Source organism: Alternaria rosae (assembly GCF_020736505.1).
Source record: "Alternaria rosae strain MPI-PUGE-AT-0040 chromosome Unknown BKA58scaffold_11, whole genome shotgun sequence".
Lineage (NCBI taxonomy): Eukaryota > Fungi > Ascomycota > Dothideomycetes > Pleosporales > Pleosporaceae > Alternaria > Alternaria rosae.
The window spans coordinates 47,318-68,175 of NW_025763580.1; the positions used below are offsets into that span (position 1 = coordinate 47,318).

The 20,858-nt window shown below is 50.6% G+C and overlaps 6 protein-coding genes across 6 annotated transcripts; 4 read left to right on the forward strand and 2 right to left on the reverse strand.

Moving 5' to 3' along the window:
• Window positions 1–3,227: 3,227 nt before the first annotated feature.
• BKA58DRAFT_324669 (uncharacterized protein) lies at window positions 3,228–6,060 on the forward strand (the record flags this gene model as incomplete). Its single annotated transcript, XM_046167972.1, has 2 exons — window positions 3,228–4,745; window positions 4,795–6,060. 2 exons carry the CDS (start codon window positions 3,228–3,230, stop codon window positions 6,058–6,060), a joined length of 2,784 nt encoding a protein of 927 aa, XP_046020682.1.
• A 618-nt stretch (window positions 6,061–6,678) lies between these two features.
• On the forward strand, window positions 6,679–7,749 carry BKA58DRAFT_393110 (uncharacterized protein). Its single transcript, XM_046171066.1, has one exon. The coding sequence runs from the start codon at window positions 7,030–7,032 to the stop codon at window positions 7,639–7,641; it is 612 nt and encodes a 203-aa protein (XP_046020683.1). The 5' UTR covers window positions 6,679–7,029; the 3' UTR covers window positions 7,642–7,749.
• On the reverse strand, window positions 7,750–9,584 carry BKA58DRAFT_393111 (L-galactose dehydrogenase (L-GalDH)). The gene has a single exon (XM_046171067.1). It carries the CDS (start codon window positions 9,159–9,161, stop codon window positions 7,785–7,787), a length of 1,377 nt encoding a protein of 458 aa, XP_046020684.1. The 5' UTR covers window positions 9,162–9,584; the 3' UTR covers window positions 7,750–7,784.
• Window positions 9,585–10,509: 925 nt separating this feature from the next.
• BKA58DRAFT_472977 (uncharacterized protein) lies at window positions 10,510–15,446 on the forward strand (the record flags this gene model as incomplete). Its single annotated transcript, XM_046175299.1, has 4 exons — window positions 10,510–10,955; window positions 11,002–11,197; window positions 11,243–13,461; window positions 13,506–15,446. Exons 1-4 carry the CDS (start codon window positions 10,614–10,616, stop codon window positions 15,444–15,446), a joined length of 4,698 nt encoding a protein of 1,565 aa, XP_046020685.1. The 5' UTR covers window positions 10,510–10,613.
• Window positions 15,261–17,379, reverse strand: BKA58DRAFT_49006 (uncharacterized protein). The gene has a single exon (XM_046175362.1). The coding sequence runs from the start codon at window positions 17,118–17,120 to the stop codon at window positions 15,555–15,557; it is 1,566 nt and encodes a 521-aa protein (XP_046020686.1). The 5' UTR covers window positions 17,121–17,379; the 3' UTR covers window positions 15,261–15,554.
• A 528-nt stretch (window positions 17,380–17,907) lies between these two features.
• BKA58DRAFT_48975 (heterokaryon incompatibility protein-domain-containing protein) lies at window positions 17,908–19,780 on the forward strand. The gene is made up of 2 exons (XM_046175359.1): window positions 17,908–18,432; window positions 18,479–19,780. Exons 1-2 carry the CDS (start codon window positions 18,007–18,009, stop codon window positions 19,742–19,744), a joined length of 1,692 nt encoding a protein of 563 aa, XP_046020687.1. The 5' UTR covers window positions 17,908–18,006; the 3' UTR covers window positions 19,745–19,780.
• The last annotated feature ends 1,078 nt before the right edge of the window (window positions 19,781–20,858 follow it).

Below are 20,858 nucleotides of genomic sequence, written 5' to 3' on the forward strand. Positions count from 1 at the left end.
GTTTAGTTTAATTCAGTGCTACATACTGCAAAGCAGTGATCGATAGTATCGGCTTGAAATACGATGCGTATAATTTCTGTGAATAGCAAGATCGAGGTTGCCTTATATCTAGTAGAACGTAATACACTTTATAGGCTAGAGGTTAAGTACTTTCATAGAGCTATCTACTTATTAGATAGAAGAAATTATAAGTTCTAGTAAGTATCTATTACTATTACAGAATATATTCTTACTAGGCGTAGTATTAAGATATAAGTACTTAGTTAAGATAGTAATAAGTCTATCTAGAAAGACTAAAAAAGTTTAGTAAATAGTAGTAATTAGCTTTAAAAGTAATACTAAGAGGTTAAAAATTAAGAGAGTAGCTAGTAGATAAAATTTAAACTTAAAGTAGAGCTTAACTTTATAGTTTTAAGATAATATATTGTTAGAGCAGGAATCTATAGATTCCTGCTCTAATTACCTAATCGCGACGATCTAAGCCACGTGATCGCTTAGCAAGCGGATATATAGCAGAGGATTTTATTCTAAGTTCTCTTTAGTAGTTATCTAATTAATACACTTATTTTAACCGAACTAATTAGGTCTCTCTAGCTCTAACATATATAAAACTATTTAATATAGTATTATAGTAGAAGACTAAGAATACACTACTACAGATTATAAAAATTTAAGACTATAAAGAGTAAGGTTAAGAAGCTAAAAGTTAAGAGCTATATTCTCTAACTTTTATCTACGTGTAGTCTATAGTACTTTTCTAATATTATACTCTAAATATATAAAGAAATATATTAAAAATAGGCCTCTTAATTACTTAACTTAATCTATTAGTAATAAATTAGGTCTAAGGCTAGTGCCTAGTATAATATTATAAGTATTATACTAACTTAACTATTAGATTGTAGAGGCTTAATTCTGCTCTTACATCTTTATATCTCTAATTCTATTCTATTTTTGTACACTTCTGGGATTCTACGATTTTAGTTTCTCGATCCTGTACTATTACGATTAGTACTGCAGCACAACCAAAACAACTTGTAATATCACATATTTGGGCTCAAATCAAAGCTTAAAGCTATTCAGTTTTATAGAAAAGCTATATATCCAAGTTTTTTTCTGGGGGTTGTAGCTCAAAAGGAGCATTCAGGGGTTGTTTTCGCACAATTTTCTTCAGTACCCAGTCATTCTACCCTCCATATCAATACAAGATTGAAGTCTTTCGGGCATCTGATTGACGCGATCATTAATGAAGCCTTGTAATAAATTTCCCCAGCCTTCACAAGCTAATTCTCTCGTCTCAAACTCATCCCAATGGGGAAACTTCTTGAGATGTTGCTTCATCACTTGCCAGCAGTTTTTTATGGGTGAAAGATCAGGACTGATAGGTGAGTTGAAGTAGTAATCAAGTCCGTTTTAGAGTTTCCAGCGAGCCACGCGGTTTATAGTACTGCCTCCGCCGTAGCCGCTGTCGTTATCTTCTTCCAGAATAAATGGGGGGTCAGTTTAGAGCCGTTTCTTCACCACAGGCTCAAAGATTTGGTCCCTGTACACACTCAATAAGAGCTTGCCATTGCGGTTGCCGACGAACTTGTAAAAGGTAAGGTTTGAATTAAAGCCGTAGCCAACAAGTCCCCAGATGTAGGAGGTTTCCCAATCTTTCTCCTTATCCCGATTAAGCTGTTCTTAAATACAATCGCCACAATAACGCTCCCCAGGCTTCCGAACAATGCGAAGCTTGCCTTGGGGACCTACACGGCAGTATATTTTATCTAAAAAGCGTTCGTCATGCCAATCCTGAGGTTCTGGCTTGAGTGCAAGGAGCGTTTCGGCATTCTTCACCCGTATCTTTGCACAACGTTGAGATACCCGTTCCTTTGTACAAGCAATACATTTTGAATACTCAAGAGAGCCAAGAGCACGTTGTAGTGTTCTCCCAGAGACTCAAAAGTCTAGTTCTTGAGCCAATTTTGACCAAGTAAGTACTCTTGCATCCCATCCAACATCTTAGAGGAATCTGTCAGCTTGCCGGACTTGAGACGGGCTCAAAAGAGGTTTCCTGTCTCTGTTTTCTAGTGAGGGTTGACGATTGTGATGCCTCCGGCTGCTCTCATCGCTCTTATCGTTCAATGTTGCCCATCCCTCATGCTTCTTGACGCCATAGAAGCGAAACAAGTCGCTGTGAAAGTATGTGATGCCCTTGGCGTCCATGTACTCCGCAGCACCCTTGATCTTCGCCTAACCAATATGAGGAGACAAATCAGGCCTGACGCCCTATTATCAAATCGGTAATGGCCTTTGTATCAGTAATGCAGGGGTCGGCTCGCCTCATCCACATAGTGCTGCGCTGTACCGCCTTCCTGAACGGTATCAGCGCTCTGTCAGCGCGTCCGTTCGTAACTCGCTCAAATGCGTAAACGCGTCTGAGCCTTGTTTGCCTTCTCAAGACGTGCGACCTGACCTGCTAGCAACGCCTGCGAATGCACCATCATCTGCGCGCTTTTCTTCAGCTGGTCTAGCATTTCAATGATAGAAGCTGGCGAGGAGCCCTTGTGCTGTCGAATCCGATCGCAAATAAGCGTTGATTGAGCCTCTATCTCACGGGCGTTGCTTGGTGTTTTAGGGTTCCATTCAGCAGCCGCTGGTGTAGGAGGTGTAGGCGTGCGAGGCTCCACTTCAAGGTTGGACAACACAATATCTGGGTTATTTGGGACTATACTAGTTGCTTGGAAGCTTGACTGGATGTTCTTTATCGAAAACGAGCCGCTTAATACCTTCTTAAAGGAGGCTAGGAATGCCTTCTTTTTGATATGGTCGATGTCACTGTTTGCTAAGCCTCTGATCTCTTTCCGCTTTAATGGCGCAAAACACCCTACATCAAGCGGCTGAAGCTCTAAAACCTAGGTTGCGCACAGACTTAGTTACGTACAGAGTGTACACTCCGTACGCTAGTACATTAGGTCTTAGCAAAAGTGCGTCGCTCGCTTATTCACGTTACTTAATATGCACCTACGTTATTTTCTTAATCGTCTAATGTTCGGCGGGTGGCTTGGAACGCGAACTAGCTCGTTACGCGAACGCCTATTGTATTGGCTAGGGCAACGCTTCCGACGGCCCCACGTAAGAGCTTGTACTACAGCACGTGTTGTACTCAATACCCACCTTCGCGGTTATCACCACCACCACTAGATTGCCGCAGTCTGATCGCCTTATTGTCTATCTCTCCCAAGATGGCGCGCGATATGCCTAATGCCCAAGCGATTCTTGCGCATCAGATAACGCCAGCGCTGATACTCAACCGCTCCGGCACCGTCGTCGCTGCAAACGAAGGCAGCGTCCGACTCCTGTTGCCGTTTCGACAAAACGCGTCTTTTGCCACAGAAGGCTCATTACTTGGCAAAAGTATCGCCGATCTTGCACTGATTCCACTGCCTGGTGCTTCACCAGTTCTGCGGACCTGGAGTTCTATTCTAGCTGCTGCCATCGATATCAGCGAATCAGGTGCTGCCAATAGACAAAGTTTCCGCGGATACCTTTCTACGACATATCTCTATCAAAACACCGATGACTTTTGGGACGATGAAGCTGAGCAACAAGCAATCATCGAAAGCGATGTACACGTTGCCCGTTATTCCTCACAAGCGGGCATACCTAGGGCCAACGACTCCGATGACGCTACCAGTGTAGTTAGAGCCCGAGCATCTGTTCACTGGTTATCGTCCAATCTTGACGGCGTCTTCTTGATCATCTTCAACCGGACGTCCTTGCCACATCAAACAGCACCGACTTCACCAGCTGCAGTGAAAGACTCAATCAATGCTTTCGAACGACAAAATGATTATCAGTCCTTGGATAGCAATGACATCTTGGACAAAACTGATGCATCGGACGTCGCCTACGCCATCATTCCTCACATTGTCGCAACAATGGACACAGATGGGCAGGTTGTCAAATTATCCAAGTCTTGGTATTCGTTCTCAGGGTTGAATGAAGAACAGAGTTTAGGAAGTGGATGGATATCCACAATGTTTCCCGATGATGTTCAGGAAATGACATCGGCCTGGGCTGATGTTATCCGGCATGAACGCTCGCATTGGACGCATCAAGCTCGTTTTCGGAGAGCCTCAGACGGAACCTTCTGCTGGTTCTTGATACGCGCCGAACCATATCGAGATGCCAAAGGAAACGTCCTTCGCTGGTACGTGTCCATGATGGACATTCACGAATGGGTCGTTGCTCGGCTTAAGGCGGACATACGACGGCAGTCAATTATCACACTTTTCGCGCAAACGGATGTTATGTTGTGGGGAATCGACAAGACAAATCAAATGTATATATGCGAGGGGCGCTTAAAGTGGGACCCTAGTAGGGTCGTGAAACTTTTGGAAGGTACCAGAGGAGAACAAGATGTACCGTACATTGAATCACCGGAAGAGACCTATCGCAACCCAGACCAAGAATTGGTTCATACTATCCAAGGAGTTCTCAAGGGACGCACCTTCAGTCCGATCGTGGAACATTGGGAAGATGATCGTTATTTCCGGACTCGTTTTGTTGCAGAGCATGTCCCTCCATGCGTGGATGGGAGCGCAACAAGTGAGGATGTTGTGCAGGCTGCACTAGCTCTCACATTTGACATCACCGAAGAGAAGGCGCGGTCTGTCTTACTGACGGAGAACAAGAGACTCGTCGCCAAAGAGAAAGCCGCGCTCGATGCCAGCAATTTGAAGAGTAGATTTCTCGCAAATGTAGGTCGCGCTCTAAATGGATCCGCAACTAGAGCTAAAAATTACCTAGATGTCTCACGAAATCCGTACTCCAATATCCGGAATTATTGGTCTGAGTGAGCACCTTTCCGATTGCGGGCTCAATGAAGAACAATTGGAATTCAGCAACTCCATTGAAGAAAGCGCAAAATTCCTCCTCACTCTCGTCAACGATGTGTTGGACTTCAGCAAGATGGAATCTGGTCACATGGATATTGAGCAGATACCCTTTTCGCCTTACAAGCTCATTAGCGACACACTCATCCCATTGCGACTTCAAGCAAGGGAACGAGGCCTGTCTCTAAACTTTAGGTGCGATCTCAAGCCTGATGCACTCTTCCTGGGAGATCCCTGGAGATTGCGCCAGATTCTCACCAACTTGATTGGAAATAGTCTCAAGTTTACACAGGAGGGTCACATTGCACTTAGCGTTCACGAGGCAGAAAAGAAGGACAACCAAGTCATCCTCAAATTCGTTGTGAAGGACAGCGGAGTAGGCATTTCGGAAGAAACGATCAAACTACTCTTCAAACCGTTCAGCCAAGCCGATGGCTCAACAGCAAGACTCTATGGCGGCACTGGGTTAGGCTTGGCAATTTGCCGACAATTAGTTGAGCTTATGGGTGGGCACATCGGGCTGGAATCCGTTCATGCAGAAAGCACCACCGCAACTTGCAGGATTCCTTTTCAGATCTACCATGGGCCAACTCATGGCCTACTCATATCGACCGCTTTACCTGACCGGGCACAGATACATGATCCCGAAGAGAAAGCGAACACCAAGAAGGCTCGCCACCTCAGTCCTCCCGATGGTACGAACGGCATGACGTCCGAACCCTTCGCTATCACGAACACACCAGGGATCGGCAACCACATCCTACTCGTGGAGGACAATCCCATCAACCGGAAAGTGATCTCTATCGCATTGAAAAAGCTAGGCTTTGTCGTCTCAGCCGTATGGAACGGCCAAGAGGCACTCGATTTCCTCTGCAAGAAGTCGACAGAACCTCGGCCTGATGTCATACTGATGGACTGCATGATGCCAGTTGTCGATGGATATGAGGCCACGCGGCGCATCCGCAACGACAAGACTATGTTCAATGAGCAAGTACGGGAGCTGCCGATCATTGCGTTGACCGCTAGCGCAATCAAGGGCGATAGAGAGAGGTGTTGGGATGCAGGTATGGACGACTATTTGACTAAGCCGGCGGCTAGAGATGAGCTGAGACGCACACTGGCAAGATGGTTGGTTACGCCAAGAATACGAGGGCTGGATCGGAGCAGACTGGCAGACTGAAGTTCACTCGTGTGAGTTCAGCCATTATGCTCTCACATAAGCGAAGCAACAAAGCATCGAACTGTCACTGTTCGTTTACAACGCGCGATTCATTCAGATACCTCTTTGCAGAAGCTCAGAATGCTCTTCCGCTCGCCACAAATATCATAATGATCTCTAATTTTCCACTTTCATATCAAGGTGTGGTGCGCTCGATTCGCATTTGGACATTGTATCTCACGTGTATAAGTCTTCTAGGGAGCCGGTAGATTTTAGTGTAGAAAGAGCAACAAATACAAATGCCTAATCTTACGCTATTCAGGTAAAATAAAATGCAAGCCGAGTAGGAAGCTTAACGTAGACTACCTACGATTTATATCTTACTCTCGCACGTAGCAGTTACATTGCTATGCACCTACGTTACAACAGGTTCTCTATTCTTAATTCTAATATAGCTAGGCTTACGCGCACGTCTCTGTTGTTTTTTTAGAACTTTTTTTGCTATGCCTTCTCTCTGTTCGCGATACCTTCTCTTGCATCTTCGCTCTTCGTGTGGCGAGAGAACTGCGGGAAACAACCGGCGTAACTACACCGCCTGCCATAAAGTACGGCCGAATACCAAGACATATTTCTTACCAAGCCCTCGGTACGGACGCTTGTACCAAGCCTGCGCCACGAGCGTGAGCGTGATGTCGCGCATGCATCCTTAATCTCGAGACTGCGCCACGAGGTACCAGCGCGATACTTGCTCGCCGTCTTGGTCTAGGCTGGCGAAGTCACGACAACATCCTTGATGGTACTACTTGAGAAATGAAATAGAACGTAAGGCGAGTCGTTGCAGCTGAGCTGAACGCTGTATAAAGAGTAACTGGTGTCGCGATGGAGATACTTCACGATACCTGACAGCACGCCGTTCCAAACCCAACCTGAATCTGCACCTCAAATCACGACGCCTCTCCACAAATTCCCCCACGCCTTCACGATCAAAGAATGGCATCAGCCTGGCTCGAGAAGTTTATCGTCCGCAACGACGAATCCCCAACACCCGACTCGCGCCGCGGGACCGACACCCCAGTGCTGAAGCTCAAGTACACAAGCCTCGCTGAACACCGCCGCATCCTAACGGCAGAGGGCGAGAAGACACCACTGTACGAGATGAAACGGCAGTCCATCCTCGGCGCATGGGGAAGCAAGATACACGTTACGTCACCCATGAGCTCGAACCAAGAAGTCGCGCTCATCGACTACCACATGTTCTCCGCGACTATTGGCTTTCCTCTTCGCAACAGCCATCGCATTGAGATTAGTACGTCGAAGCAGAATGTTGCTGCGAGCGGTGGGTTGGGGGAATTGCATTGGAAGGGCACGGGTATGGAGGTTGCGGGCGCAGCATCGTGGGAGTTGAGGGACGAGACGAGTCTTGTGATGGTCGCGCAGGTTGATCATCAGCAGGTGGGTGGGTGGATCACGCTTTGGAAAGAGGGCCTGGATGCGCAGACGGTGGAGGAACTTGTTGTTGTGGGTGTTGCGCAGATTGAGGGGTATAAGAGGATGATTAGGCAAAGTAAGACGTCGGCGGTTGGTGTTTTGGTGAACAAGTAGACGGATCACTTATTGTCTGGGTGGAATGGTGGCTAAGGGTTTTCTCTCATCGCGGTCACGAAGCGACAAGTCGACGATGGAGTAGCTGGGTCTCAGGAAATGTGCGATTCTATTCACTATATACATGTGCATCATCTCCGTTGTTACCGTAGCGGCAAGGACTTGTCCTCAGCGACCTCGCCTGCATCCTTTACCGGCACCGCCTCCGGGCTCGCAGCTGGCGTCAACCACGCTGCAGGCGTATTGCCTTGGCTTGCTTTTGTCGCGTCCTTCACCCTCTTGTTCACGAAATCCGGGTCTGGGCTCGCCCATGCGTAGTCGAAGCCGTCACCAAGCACCTCCTGTACACCTTCGGCGAGGATTTGCACTGCCTTCCTGCGGTTCCTGCTCCACTCCCACGCGCGGTACCAGCGGCCTGCTTGTACGGCCGTTTCCTTGCCGCCCTCCAACCCATCGAGGATGGATCGCCAGACGAGCATGGTCTTCTCCAACTCGGGAGCGCGTGACACACCGATGACACTGACACCCAGCTTGGAGCCGCCGACGTCGTCAATGGACTCGTGCGTCCATGGCACACCTGATGCGGGATCTCCGCGAGATCCACACAGCGCGCCAGCAGATATCCATGTCTCGAGCGCGAAGCGGATGGCGATGACCTCGATGCGCTCGCCGTAGTCGTCGCAGAAGTGGCTCGCTTTGCGCACTGCCTCGCGGAGAGAGGATGGGGCGGGGTGCCAGTCTCCGAGGCCACCAACGGGTATGCCTTCGTGTCGGAGGAGGCCCATACCGAGAATGGAGGCGTTCGGGACGACATCGACGCCTGCATTCTTCAGGCGCAAGATACCGCGCGGACCGGCGAGCGTCTGGTTCTGGAGGGTGAAGTTGGCATAGGACTGCACCGCATCGAGTGGCTCGCCGGTCTCGCGGAGGATGAGCTCAGCCATGTCGCCCAGCACATGTAATGGGTATCCACAGATACCAATGTACCGGATCGTGCCCTCCTCGTCCCTAAGGCGGCGGAGTTCCTTGACTGCTTCCAGGACCTCCGCTGGGCTCACAAACTCGACGTCGTGGCAGTACACCAGGTCCAAGTATTCGGTGTGTAGCCTCTCCAGACTCCTGTTGACGCTCTGGCGCACCCACTCCTTGCTGTAGTCAAACTCCTCGCCCGCTATCCGCCCGACCTTGGTCAGGATCATGTATGAGTTGCGCGGGAAGGTCTCCCGGACAAAGGGTGTTGCGAGCGCATCGCCGAGCAATTGTTCGGAGGGGCCGTAGTAGGGCGATGTGTCGAAGGCGCGAATGCCATGTGTGAGCGCTGAGGTCACGAGACCAGTTGTGTCGAGCGCGAAGGGATCGGTGTTGTATTGGGAGTTGAACGTGGCCGTGCCGAAGACGAGGGGAGGGAGGATGGACGACAGCGGAGTGCGCCGGCCATTGGCAAAGGAGTATGGGATGGGCTTCTGGCGCGTGGGAAGACTGCTGACAGTCGAGGGATGTTCGATGGGCGTTGTCGCCATGGTTGCGATTGTCCGGGCTGCTGGAAATGCTATTGGCGGGCCGACTACCGTCGCGTCGCTGCTGCGATGTCTATAGCGGGGTGTTCGCTTCGCGGGAGGATGCAAGCAATGCGCGCAAAGCAGGATAAGAAGTCGTGGCAAGTAGCTCGTATGTAGTCTTTGCAGTCGTAAAGTTGAGTATGTAGAAGGTGGAAGAAGAGAAACAGTCGGCAGCCTTCGGTTTAGGCTCGCGCATGCCACGCTCCGAAAGCGTGAAATCTATGCCTCACCATCCACCGTTTCGGTTGTGGTAAGGCGCCGTACCGCGATGGCAGGAACAGATGGACTAACGGTCGACCCGCATGACGCCATCTGCGTCTGGAACATGTTTCTGGCGCTGGGGCGACGGTAATTGGCCGAGATGCAAAAGTCAAAAGGATGATTCATGGATGTTGTGCGATCAAACAAAGGGTCCACCGCTCAAGGACCCTGCACACGTGCCTGCCTCGGCCGCCAATCTTGATTAGCGCCAAAGCACCGGGCGCGCATCTCAACACGCGAACGCCAGCAAGCTACTTTCAAACAGGCTTGAAAGACTGAGATGTTTGCTAGCCTACTGCCTTGTCCGTTCCGATGCCGTCTGGACTTTTTGTGCGAGCTCAACACTAACAGTGACAGGGCACAGCTACCGGTACCGCACAGTATTTTCGCAGCGAATCGGGCCGCCATACCTCCATAAAATGGTGCAAGCATGCGGCAGGGATGAGCATCGCGGACTTCCATTCCTGTCTTCGTCGTCTTTGAAAGGCAGCCTTGATGTTGAGCATCTGTACACTGTCCCATGCTCCTAGTGCAGTACGAGCAGGACGCTGCACACCTCCTCGTGCCTCAGCTCAACGTATTCCGCCATCCCTTTTGATCCTGATTATGTAGGCAGTGGCAGTGGCCGTCGCATCGCAAGCTTTGAAAGGCTTTCCTCGCACTGTCTTCTTCCACACCACCGCGTTCTCATGACAAACTTCGATGCAACTTTTTGCGGAATGCTCTTTGCGACTGCGCAACAGCGAACGGGTCGACACAGTCGATGCTTACTGTTGCCTTGGAGAGGCGCGCAAGTGTTGGACATCGCTGAACAGTACGTTAACAAGGAGCTGAGTGACTGAGTTGCACACAGCTTCCCAATGTAGCCAGCTGCTGCTCTCAACAGTCACACTCATCCTATAAGATACCCACCTCGTGCCATGGGTATAGTAGCTGGGCGCCGCATCTCTCCACAGATGATACCTCGTTTTAGCCCCCACCAGCGCATGCATCGTGAGGCTGAACCATGCTTATCCGAAGCCGCCTTGGTGCTGCCGCCTTGAAGACGATGGGTGTTCCCACTAGAACCCCGATGCTTGTCTGCGTCGTTTCGCAAGTTCACACATAGCGTCTCCTCGCCGGCTTCACGAGTCGCGCTCTCGTTGCCGCATTATGGCGACTAAGATCGTGCAGCCAAGTACATCTACTGATCTCGGTCGACTATGGAGAGGCGCCGTACGAGACTACAAAGAACGTACTGGGGAGGATCTTTCGACGATGGGAGTGAGAAACGTCGCCGATGTGATGCGACAAACGAATGCGGCCATGGACGAGTTCAAAGGTTTTCGCGATGACGGTAGCAAGAAGGCAAGCTTTCGCTCGGCTATGGGTGATCATCTTGGTGATCTACAGTTGTGTATTGACGGCTTTGCTGCCGTCGGGGCCGCTGTCAGTGCATTCCCACCAGCGATGCCCGTAGGCCTTGTGTTCACTGCCGCAAGTCGCCTGATTTCCGTGAGTAATTAGGATCCTTTTGTCATTCCGCACTAAATATGGACAGGCATTTGCAGGAGTGCGAGCAGACTACGACCGTGTCGAGGAGTTCTTCGCATACTCAGCCCGTTTCTTCCAACGACTTTCTATCCTTGAGAATAAAGCACAGTCCGGCCCGCTTGCTATTGCTATCGAGAGAGTCTTCTCGATGCAGCTTTCGGTATGCGGCAGGGCTAAACAGCTGATAAAGGAGAAACGATTCAGTAAGATAACTTCTCTGGTCGTAAGGAGGTGCTGACATGTTGTAGAGCATTGGCTGAAGACACTGTGGAACGAAGTAGATGAAGAGCTCATAGCAGCATATGCTGGAATGCAAGCCTCAATACAGGAACTCAACGAAACAGTGAGTTACGAAACTCACGGCACTCTCACAACCGTTAGCACTACGGTGCTTGCCAGCAGTTCCAAGCTGGATGAGCTCGATGAGAAATTACAATCCTATCGTTCGAGCCTGGACAAAGGTATCCAGGAGGTCTACGCAAGCACGATCAGTCTGCATCTTATCATCACCGAGGGAATTGTCACCCTACGGAACGAGCGGCTGGAAGATCGTGCTCTACTCCTGCAAATCATCAAGAACCAGGACAAGACGAGCAGGGCGCCGGAAATCGAGGAGAAAAAGAAGCTCGCTCAAAAGCCGAAGGGCGACATCGGTGACCGGAAGTTCCAAGCACTGCGGGAACTAAAGAAGTTCTTCGCTGATAAATACGACGTCTTCCCTTCGTGGCAAGTTGCTCACCAAGAGAATCTGCTCCAAGAGGAAGATTTGCGCGATACGAAGGTGAGCAAAACAGCCGGATGGCTCCGTGAGCATGCAAGCTTCAAGAGTTGGGTACGTGGAGAGACCCCTCTGCTTTGGCTACGAGGCGACGAGGGGATCGGAAAGTCATTCCTAGCCTACTCGGCTGTCCAAGAGCTGCGACTACATCAAAACGAGCACGACTGCTTGGCCTACTTCTACTTCAAGGAGGAGCGTCCATACCAACAGTCAATGCAGAACGCGTTCGCTTCGGCTGCACTACAAATCGCCGGATCAAACAACAGATATGCTGAACAGGTAGCGGCCAAGATCAAACAGGAGCCCAGTGAGTCCGCAGCGATGTCCACCTGGGAACGGTTCTTCCTCTCGGTGTTTCCAAGTGACAACAAACTCGGTGGCCGCCTTTTCCTTGTCTTTGATGGCCTAGATGAGGCGCGTGTGCAAGAAGGCGGGACCTTTACGCGGTTTCTGTCGGACCTCAAGCGCCTAAACGCCAGTGTGTCAGTCTTTGCGACGAGCAGACCCGAAGATAAGCCCACATTGCAGCTACTTCAGCCTTCAATCCTCGAGGTTACCAAGCATGAGATTAAGCATGATATGAAGACACTCGTGAGGGATCGTCTCCGCACACTTTCACGTGTACGCAAATTTACCAAAGCTACCAAAATAGCAATTCTTCGCGAAGTTATCAAACACGCAGATAGTATGCTCTACGTTGAGCACATGCTTAGGAGATTCTCTTACATTGGTCGAGAAAGGGCGGTTTTGCAAGCACTGGGGAGGCTCCCTTCCGGCCTGCATGCACTTTACAAACTCCTGCTAGACGAGTGCCGACAAAATCGATCGGAAGCGCAATACCAAGCGTTGAAGAAGCTGTTCGCGTGGCTGGCGTTCTCGAAGCGACCGCTTAGCCTGGGTGAGGCATCTAGCTTGATTCAACTCGCACTGTCCGACGACACCTTCGACATCGAGGAGGAAATCATCGGACGTTCCTCCCGCATCCTCGAGCTTACCCAATCACGGCAGCTTGAGGAGGACGCCAAAGACGACGATAAAGACGACGACGAGAACGATGAACCAAAAGACGAGGATATTCCAGAGCTCGGATACGGAGACTCTCCTCTCTGCTTCCAAGACCGGTCACTAAGGCAATACTTCAAGAGCGTGAGCGTCGAAAATGACGGCGTGACAGAATTTCGGACACCTGCTACCGCTGCGCACCTGACAATTCTCCAGATGTGCGTGGATGTAATGATGAAAGCGGCCCAAGAGCCTTTCGAAGCGAAAAGTTCTGGGTTAACACTCTACGCGATTAGCTATTGGTATGAGCACCTCAAAGAGTTGGACGCAGCGAACGCGACCCCCGAAACTGTTCGAGATGTCGTGACACTCTTGCACTGCGTTACAGACAATACATACAACATCGCCAATTTGTTCGAAAAGCTGGCGCAACATACGGATATATACCCAGAACCCGCGGACGACGTGCCCACCCCTTGGTTCGATGCACTTCTGAGTTGGACAGCTAGGGCATCAACGCTACCAGACAAATCTTTGGGTGACAAAGTCAAGGATTGGACGCTCGTGGTCGACCGAGACAATGTTCTGCTTCCACTTGCTCGCGGTCATGTCCATAATTGGTTAGACGCCAGCGATGAATGGTGGATACCCGAGAAGTTCAGATTCCTCAAGGCCGCGCTGTTTCGTGTAAGTCGGTCTTTCTATGCGATCGCAATTCTAATACCCTTTAGTCGAACGCTTTTGAAACCAAGGATTCCAAGGACCTTGAGCCACTCGATTACATCAATGCCACTATCACCAGATGGGACATCCCATCCGATGACTACAAGACTCTACGAGCGATCGGTGGCACTTTGGCAGACTATGGTTACGTAGCGTGGGATGACATGGATCAGAAAGCAGCGCTGTTCACTGACGCTCGCCTGTATCTGAAAAGATCAGTGGACTGTATGCAGGGAGACGTTCTGGACAACGTCGCTACAGTTCGCCTACTTGCGTCGGTATGTGGGCGATGCGACCAGCCATCCGACGCAATAAAGCGCTACGAAGACGCCTACAACATGCTACCAGATCACGAGGCCGAGGGGTCTTCCGAACAAGAGCGCGAGAAGATCAAATCTATACGTGTGGAGATCTTGACCGAGAAAGCTTCCGTCCTTTCTACGCTGGAGCAAAGCGACGAAGCTTTGCAAGCATTCAACGAAGCAAGAAGACTGCAGGGCGAGCAGCCACTAGCCGGAACGATCCTAGACAATATAACACTATTATTCAAGAAGGAAGATGAAATTGATGGACCTAGGCTCATGGAAGTACTCAAAAGCTGGACCGAAAAGGAGCGCAACAGTTGGTTCACCTACCTCTTCGTGGACTGGGTGCCTATCGACGCGGTAGCTCGATTGCAAAGAGCAGCACATTTGACTGGCGAGACCGATCTACTCATCGGCTGGCTAAGAGCCCTAGCCAACACGCTTCCGGCGCAAAGCCTCCATTTGTTCAACATCCGGGGCGCAATCGCGCACATCTACTACCCCATGCTGGGCGACATCGAGAAGGGTAAGACGCTGCGTCAAGAGCTCTTGACCACGAAGACGAAGCCCGATCCTGCATATGAAGACACCATGAACGAGACGAGGACGCGTCATCGGATGCAGTTGGCAGACATTCTGTTTTATGAGTTCCAGACGACCGCGGACCCGGCGAAGAAGGAAGAGATCATGGAAACCCTACGACTGTTGCCCAGCGCCCACGATGACGAAGGTGACGACAAACACATTAGAGAATCTCATGTCGATGTGCTTCGCGCAAACATGCTTCGTATCATGGGCCCTGCGAAAGATTATCAGAGATACATGGACGATTTATTCAGCAAGTGCATCGCTGGTCTCGAAGATAGTGTCTCTTGGAACGACTTGTCAAGCCTGCGACTATTGTCCAAGGTTCTGGCGTCTCTGGACAGCCTAGAGCATGATGCACGAATCGCGATAAGTGCCCAGTTCTCAGTCCTGGACCGCGCAATACATGGGCAAGATACAGAGTCCGAGCAATCGGAGACTACTTCCGACAAAGATGTCGGCGAAACAAACGCGGGACCTGATGCAGAACCAGATGCGGGACAAGACACTGCAAGGGAGCATGGTCCAGTAGCTACAAGCGAACTTGTTCGGAACGACTCTCCGACGGACGAGGTACATAACAACGAAGTCAAGATCGTTACGGAGGAGCCAGTTGAGGAAAAGCAGGACTCTGCAGGGGAAGAGGGCACGGATTCGGATGAGTCAAAACCTGATGAACTGGACGAAGACCTTACCGGAGGAGGTGTTTACTGCGACGGCCAGTGTGGGGTGGACATCTATTCCTGGACGCGCCCGATCTACTACTGTCTCGTATGCCCCAGCTGTGATTTGTGTGAGGACTGCCACTCTAAGCGCATCAAGCAAACCAAGGGAGAGATCGAAGCGCCATGGCTTAGCTTCTGCGGCACGAACCATCGCTATATCAAAGGTCCGATGAAGGGATGGAAGGGCATCAAGAATGGCGTTATCCGGTATTGCGATACGGAGATCACCGTGACGGAATGGCTTCGGGGGCTCAAGGAAGAACGGTGGCCTAATGCTTGGAAGATCTTTTGGACGAGGCAAGGAGGGTTGAAGGATATCGGGGTTGAAGACTGAGGTCGAGGTATGACCAACATCAATGTCGCACTCTATGATAGAATCGTAATCCCCAACGTGCAATACCTGTAATCTTCTTGTCGCTACTCGCATGCATATCTCAGGCGTTCAATACTTCCGTTCGATACTTGGTTTCACCCAATGCGCCCCCTCTGCGCACGTGTTTCCAAAGTCCAGAGCGTTTAGTTTCGTCAAATCCCAGCCACTGACATATGTCCTGTACTCTGGGTCATGATGACCATCCGGCTGCTTCGCATGACCAATATACAACGCCTTGGCATAGTAGCAATGTCGTCCATGCCAGGTGTACTGGATGCATTCGTCGTGTTCGGAACACCCGACCCTGCAAGCATCGAGGTTCGTATGGACTGTGGAGCTATCTGGGAGCTGAAATCCCGCGTCGAAAGCTGCATCCCAATTTTCGCGCTGCGGGTATTCGCCTTGCAAGGAGAAGAGCAGGGCGCGGTATAACAAGTTGCGATAGCGCATGGGATCTTCAAACTTCGCTCTCCATTCGTTCTCCCATGACCAGAGCTCTTTGTAGAGAGCTGGGTCGGTTTTGTGTAGGCTGATGACGGGCTCGCACCAGTAGTCCTTACCGAATGGAATGTTTTCGAGCTTATGAGGGCTGAACATGGGCCACAGACCGCTGATATCTATCCCGGCTTTGTCGTGCAGCGCCCACCCTAATATGCTGTCGCCACAACAATCGGCCCTGATATCTTCTTTGTATTCCGTAGTGAGACGAGGACCCTTAAGACCGAGGGCATTGCGGTGGCGATCAACGAGTCGATGCGCAGCGGCCTTTGATAGTATAAACCCGGCACCTCCATACGCGAACCAGACTTGATTCTCCACTTCAGACTGCGCGTCAGGATGGTACGTCCTTCCCGGTGAAGGCGATCCAAAATAGTAGGGCAGTGAGCTGTTGTAGTTCTCCAAGAGGCGAAAAACATTGTCCCAGAAGATGTATGTGTCGCTCTCAAGGAAGACGTACCACTCGGCCGCGTTATTGTGATCAATCGCCTTTTCCACTTCCGGCAGAAACTTGTACTTGTCTATCCTCCACCCTTCATGACCCTGCTGTAGATGCGTGCCGTGTCGGCTTGCGTTCTTTTGCGCCTCGTAGACGATATAGTCCTCTTCCTTCAGGTACGTATTCGGTGGCAAATCTGCGAGAACGTCGATAGTTCGATGGTCGCGGCCATAGGTATGACTGCCATCTGAAACGATGAGAACATTGGAGATGCACTTAATGACTGTCGAAAGCTGAGCATCGGTTCGTGACTTGTCATCCGCTGATCCGGTCTTCAGGATGACCTGAACCTTCGAGAGCAGATGCACTGGAAAGAGAGCGCATTCGTCTGTGACGCCGTCCCGCCAGTCAATGTCTTCTTTCCTTCTGAATTGTGTCGTAGTGTTCCAAGTCCAGAAGTCCAGTCCATTGTCGGCTTGCGCGTTGTGTTCATGCGGTAACGGCGCGAATGGCTTGGGGTGAAAAGCTTGTTTGCCTAGAATATCGCTTGGTAAGGATTCGACATAAGTCCAGTCGAAGAGGACAAGAAGATTAATTCCAATGGCTATGCCGACGAATGCGATCAGCACCCGAAGCGTGCGCCCGGTGGCGAAAGACCTGGAACTTGGTAAGAAGCGGCTTGAGCCTGCAAGCATCATCAAAAGTGAGCGTAGGCGTCGCGTCACAATACCCTTAGTCCCATCGAGTTTGTCGAGCAGGAGTGGCTCGTCGGGAGTTTTGGATAAGAAGTACGGACGTCAGCCGTCTTTTCGAAGAGGTCGCAGCGCACATAGGTGCACACTGCAGGCTCGGGAGATTCGATTGCGACGCCATGACATCTTAGGCGCGCTTTCTGTTGGGTGGTCGCCTGAGTCCTTCCCAGCAGGATTGTGCCGTGAGACAGGGTGGTGTCACTTAGCGAGGTTTGCCCGTCACCGTTGTGTTAGCGACAATGCCGCTACTCGTGCATAGCTCATCGGCACCACCTGGGCAGTGTCGGGCCCGGCCCCAGTAGCCCCCCTCCGGTGCGGCTCTTCAGCTCCTAACAGATGCGCTCGTACAGCGACGAATCATCCTGGCATGATTCGTAACTGTCTTTCCTATCACAAGGAGCGGATCAAGATGATTGCGTGACTAATTCGGGCGCGGGTGTAGAGCGCGAATAGAGACGCTTGGTGGCTGAGCAGATGCCGCCAGGCAACCACGGTGTTGGGGCAGTGCACAAGCCGGCCTGGTCATACACAGGTCAGTATGGAAGTTGCGCGAAGATCATACCAAGGTATTGGGGGGGCCAGTCGTGCGATGCAGATGACACGTGCAGCGTGGGTGACAGTCTCTGTTCCTGAGGCTCAGCCCTTGTTGCTTCGCCTGCATTGCTTCAACACTAGCGCCAGGCAAGAGCACCTGGATACCTCAGGTTCGCAGAGATAGGCAAGCTGGTCGCTTTTGTTTGCGAACCTCAGCTCCCGGACAGATTCTGACTGCACAACGAAGGCTTGACGCCTGCAGCTTCAATTGCTACTTGAACCACGCACAGTTTGAGCAATGCCCGGCTCACACCAATGGATCGAACTCAGACACGCCGCGAACAGGACACGTGGCGGCAAAAGCAGACCACTGAAAAGCAAAAATGTGGAAGCACCCATCAATGTATTCGGTGGCTTGATGAAGCGTGTCAACTTCGAAGACGCAAAGCGTTATGTACACAATTGCGTGTCTACGCACGCCGGGTGCAAAGCATCGACACGGATAACACTAGTAGACCTATGGGTGCTTGATTGCCATCATAGAGTCGTTGTTCCAGCACCGAGCGATTGCAAATACGTCGCGCTGTCATACGTTTGGGGCCCACAGGCATCTGGAGGTGGAACACAATTTCCTCGGCTGCCGGACAACCTTCCTCGCACTATTGAAGACAGCATCGAGGCTACAAACAAGCTTGGTTGTCGGTACCTCTGGGTTGACAGATATGTATGATCGTCTGTTTTCCATCCTACCTAGTGGCTGATTAGAACAGTGTATCGATCAGAACAATAGTGTAGCCCAGCAACACCAGATCAATCAGATGGGGGATATCTACTCTGGGGCACAAGTGACTCTAGTCGCAGCAGCTGGTACGGGCGCTACTTATGGGCTCCCGGGAGTGACAAGTGACTTTGAGAACCCTTTCACGTACGCAGGCCCTAGTTCCGATTCTATGCTACCCTACAGGGGATCGATCGTCAAGTCGATATCGGAATCTGTCTGGTACACTAGAGCGTGGACATACCAAGAAGGCTACTTGTCAAGACGACGAATGTACTTCACGGATGTCGGTGCAGTGTGTCTGTGTGATGAGAATCGCCACAAAGAATCCTTTAGCAAGATCTCGGCTTCACTGCGCAATACATCCACGACGACAACTTTTGGAACCGCGGTTCAGATGATGCGCGAATACACTAAACGTCATCTCACAAACGATCACGATGCGCTGAACGCTGTGCTTGGCGCGCTCGAAACGCAAGACGTTGATCATATCTGGGGTGTAAATGTTGCGAAAAGTGACCACAAAGCATACGTGTTCATGCATTGGAAACATTCATCACCAGTTCCCCGGCGCAAAGGCTTTCCTAGTTGGTCCCCCATCGGCTGGCGTGGACAGGTGGATTATGAGAAGCAACTTCCTAGCCTCTCACACAACTGTTCAATGGAAGTCTGGCATAATGCTACTTACGCGGCCGTTCCGCAGAACATCGGCAGACTACGACTACAACACCAAATGCCTGTAGAAGAGCACTCTAAGTTCCTAAGACTGACGACTCAAATCGTGATGCTTGAGTTCATTCAAGTTGACAATAGGCGCCCTGCTGGACTGTATGTTAAAGTCCCTTATAATCCGACGGTCGATCTCTTCATTTATCCTTTCTGGGATGTTGACCAGATAGCCGAACCGGACCTTCAAACTGGACGGATTGAACTTCCCTGTGTTGTAGTTCTCCAGAACGAAGCTCGGATGTGGCATGGGAAGGACCCTGTATTCAACTCTAACGGCCGGATACTGTTTTCGCCTATAGAGAACCATCGATTCGAGGATGAAATGCAGATCATTATCCTGCAGCAACACGTAAACTATTATGAACGTATCGGATGTTTTTCTTGGGAGCCAGGCGGTAGAGGTGGGTTCGCTTGCGACAAGCAAGGCCGGGAGGTAATTAATCCTATGTATATTTCGAAGTATTGGGAGAAAGACGATAGTAGATACTGGCGGAGGAACGGTGTTCAAACTACATTTCTCTTGGGTTAGTCGAGCGAGGAAGTGGTAAAGGAAATTCAATACATGCCTCGCACATGTTCTGATGGCGCAGAGCTCATGCGGTCATCTTGCGATCGTTTGGTTCAGGTAGCCAGAGTTCAAAAGCTTTGTATAAGATCTGAAACTACGACTTGGTCGCATGTGCAAGAAAGATTTAATGCAACGGGAGACGCTGTCAATGTCTATTCGTATCAACTCACATTCCATGGTCATGGTCATCAAAGCTCGCGGGAATCAGCACAAGCTCGCATTGAAGAGACAAGGGCAGCACATGCTGCGAATACGGTCCAATCTCCAAACTTGAAGCGACGCGTCTCGAAGATTTGCCAATGCTGACATCAGATCTGAGTATCGCTGGCACTGCGCATCGCGTCTTACACCACTAGTCTTCCCAACGCGAACTCTACGCATAATGGTCCAATTATATCTTCTGCTACTGCATCTTCATCACCCCAATTAGCAAAGTTAGCTCCAGTACTGCTAGAACAGATCCCTTAAGGCCTATCACGTAGCTGCTGGAAAATTGAGGAAGCTGAATATGCATCCAATCCTCGTTATCCTTTGGCGGAGCAGGCATCAGGCCATCTGCAAGGATTTAGCTAATGACGCGGTTTGGGCGAGCGATACAAGTACGTACGAGTGCCACAGTACAACACGTCTTGATGCTTCTCACGAGCATAATTAAACCTTAGCGCCTGTCCGTACTCGTCATGGCCGTCAATCCACCGCACACCCTTGGGTGAATAGTGATCTCCGTAACCGCCCTCGACAACGGCCATCATTCAGTCTCCACTGATCATGCGGCAGCCTACCAATTTGAAGACCGCGGCGTCTTTCAGCTCACCCATGTGCGCTGGAGATGCACTCCTTGTTCCACCATCGGCCTCATCACCGTCGGGCTCAGGACGGTCAACGATCAAGTGACCGTTGACCTCAATGACAATTGCGTTAGGAAGGTCAACTTCGCCCATTTTGGCAATCTTTTGGATAGTTGAGGGGAGGATGGGAGGGTTCGGGAAAGCCTCAACGGTGAAGTTTGGGTGATTGTAGGAGCATTCGTTGTGGATTCCATTCGCCTGCACCATCCCCGCCCGTACCCTTGCGC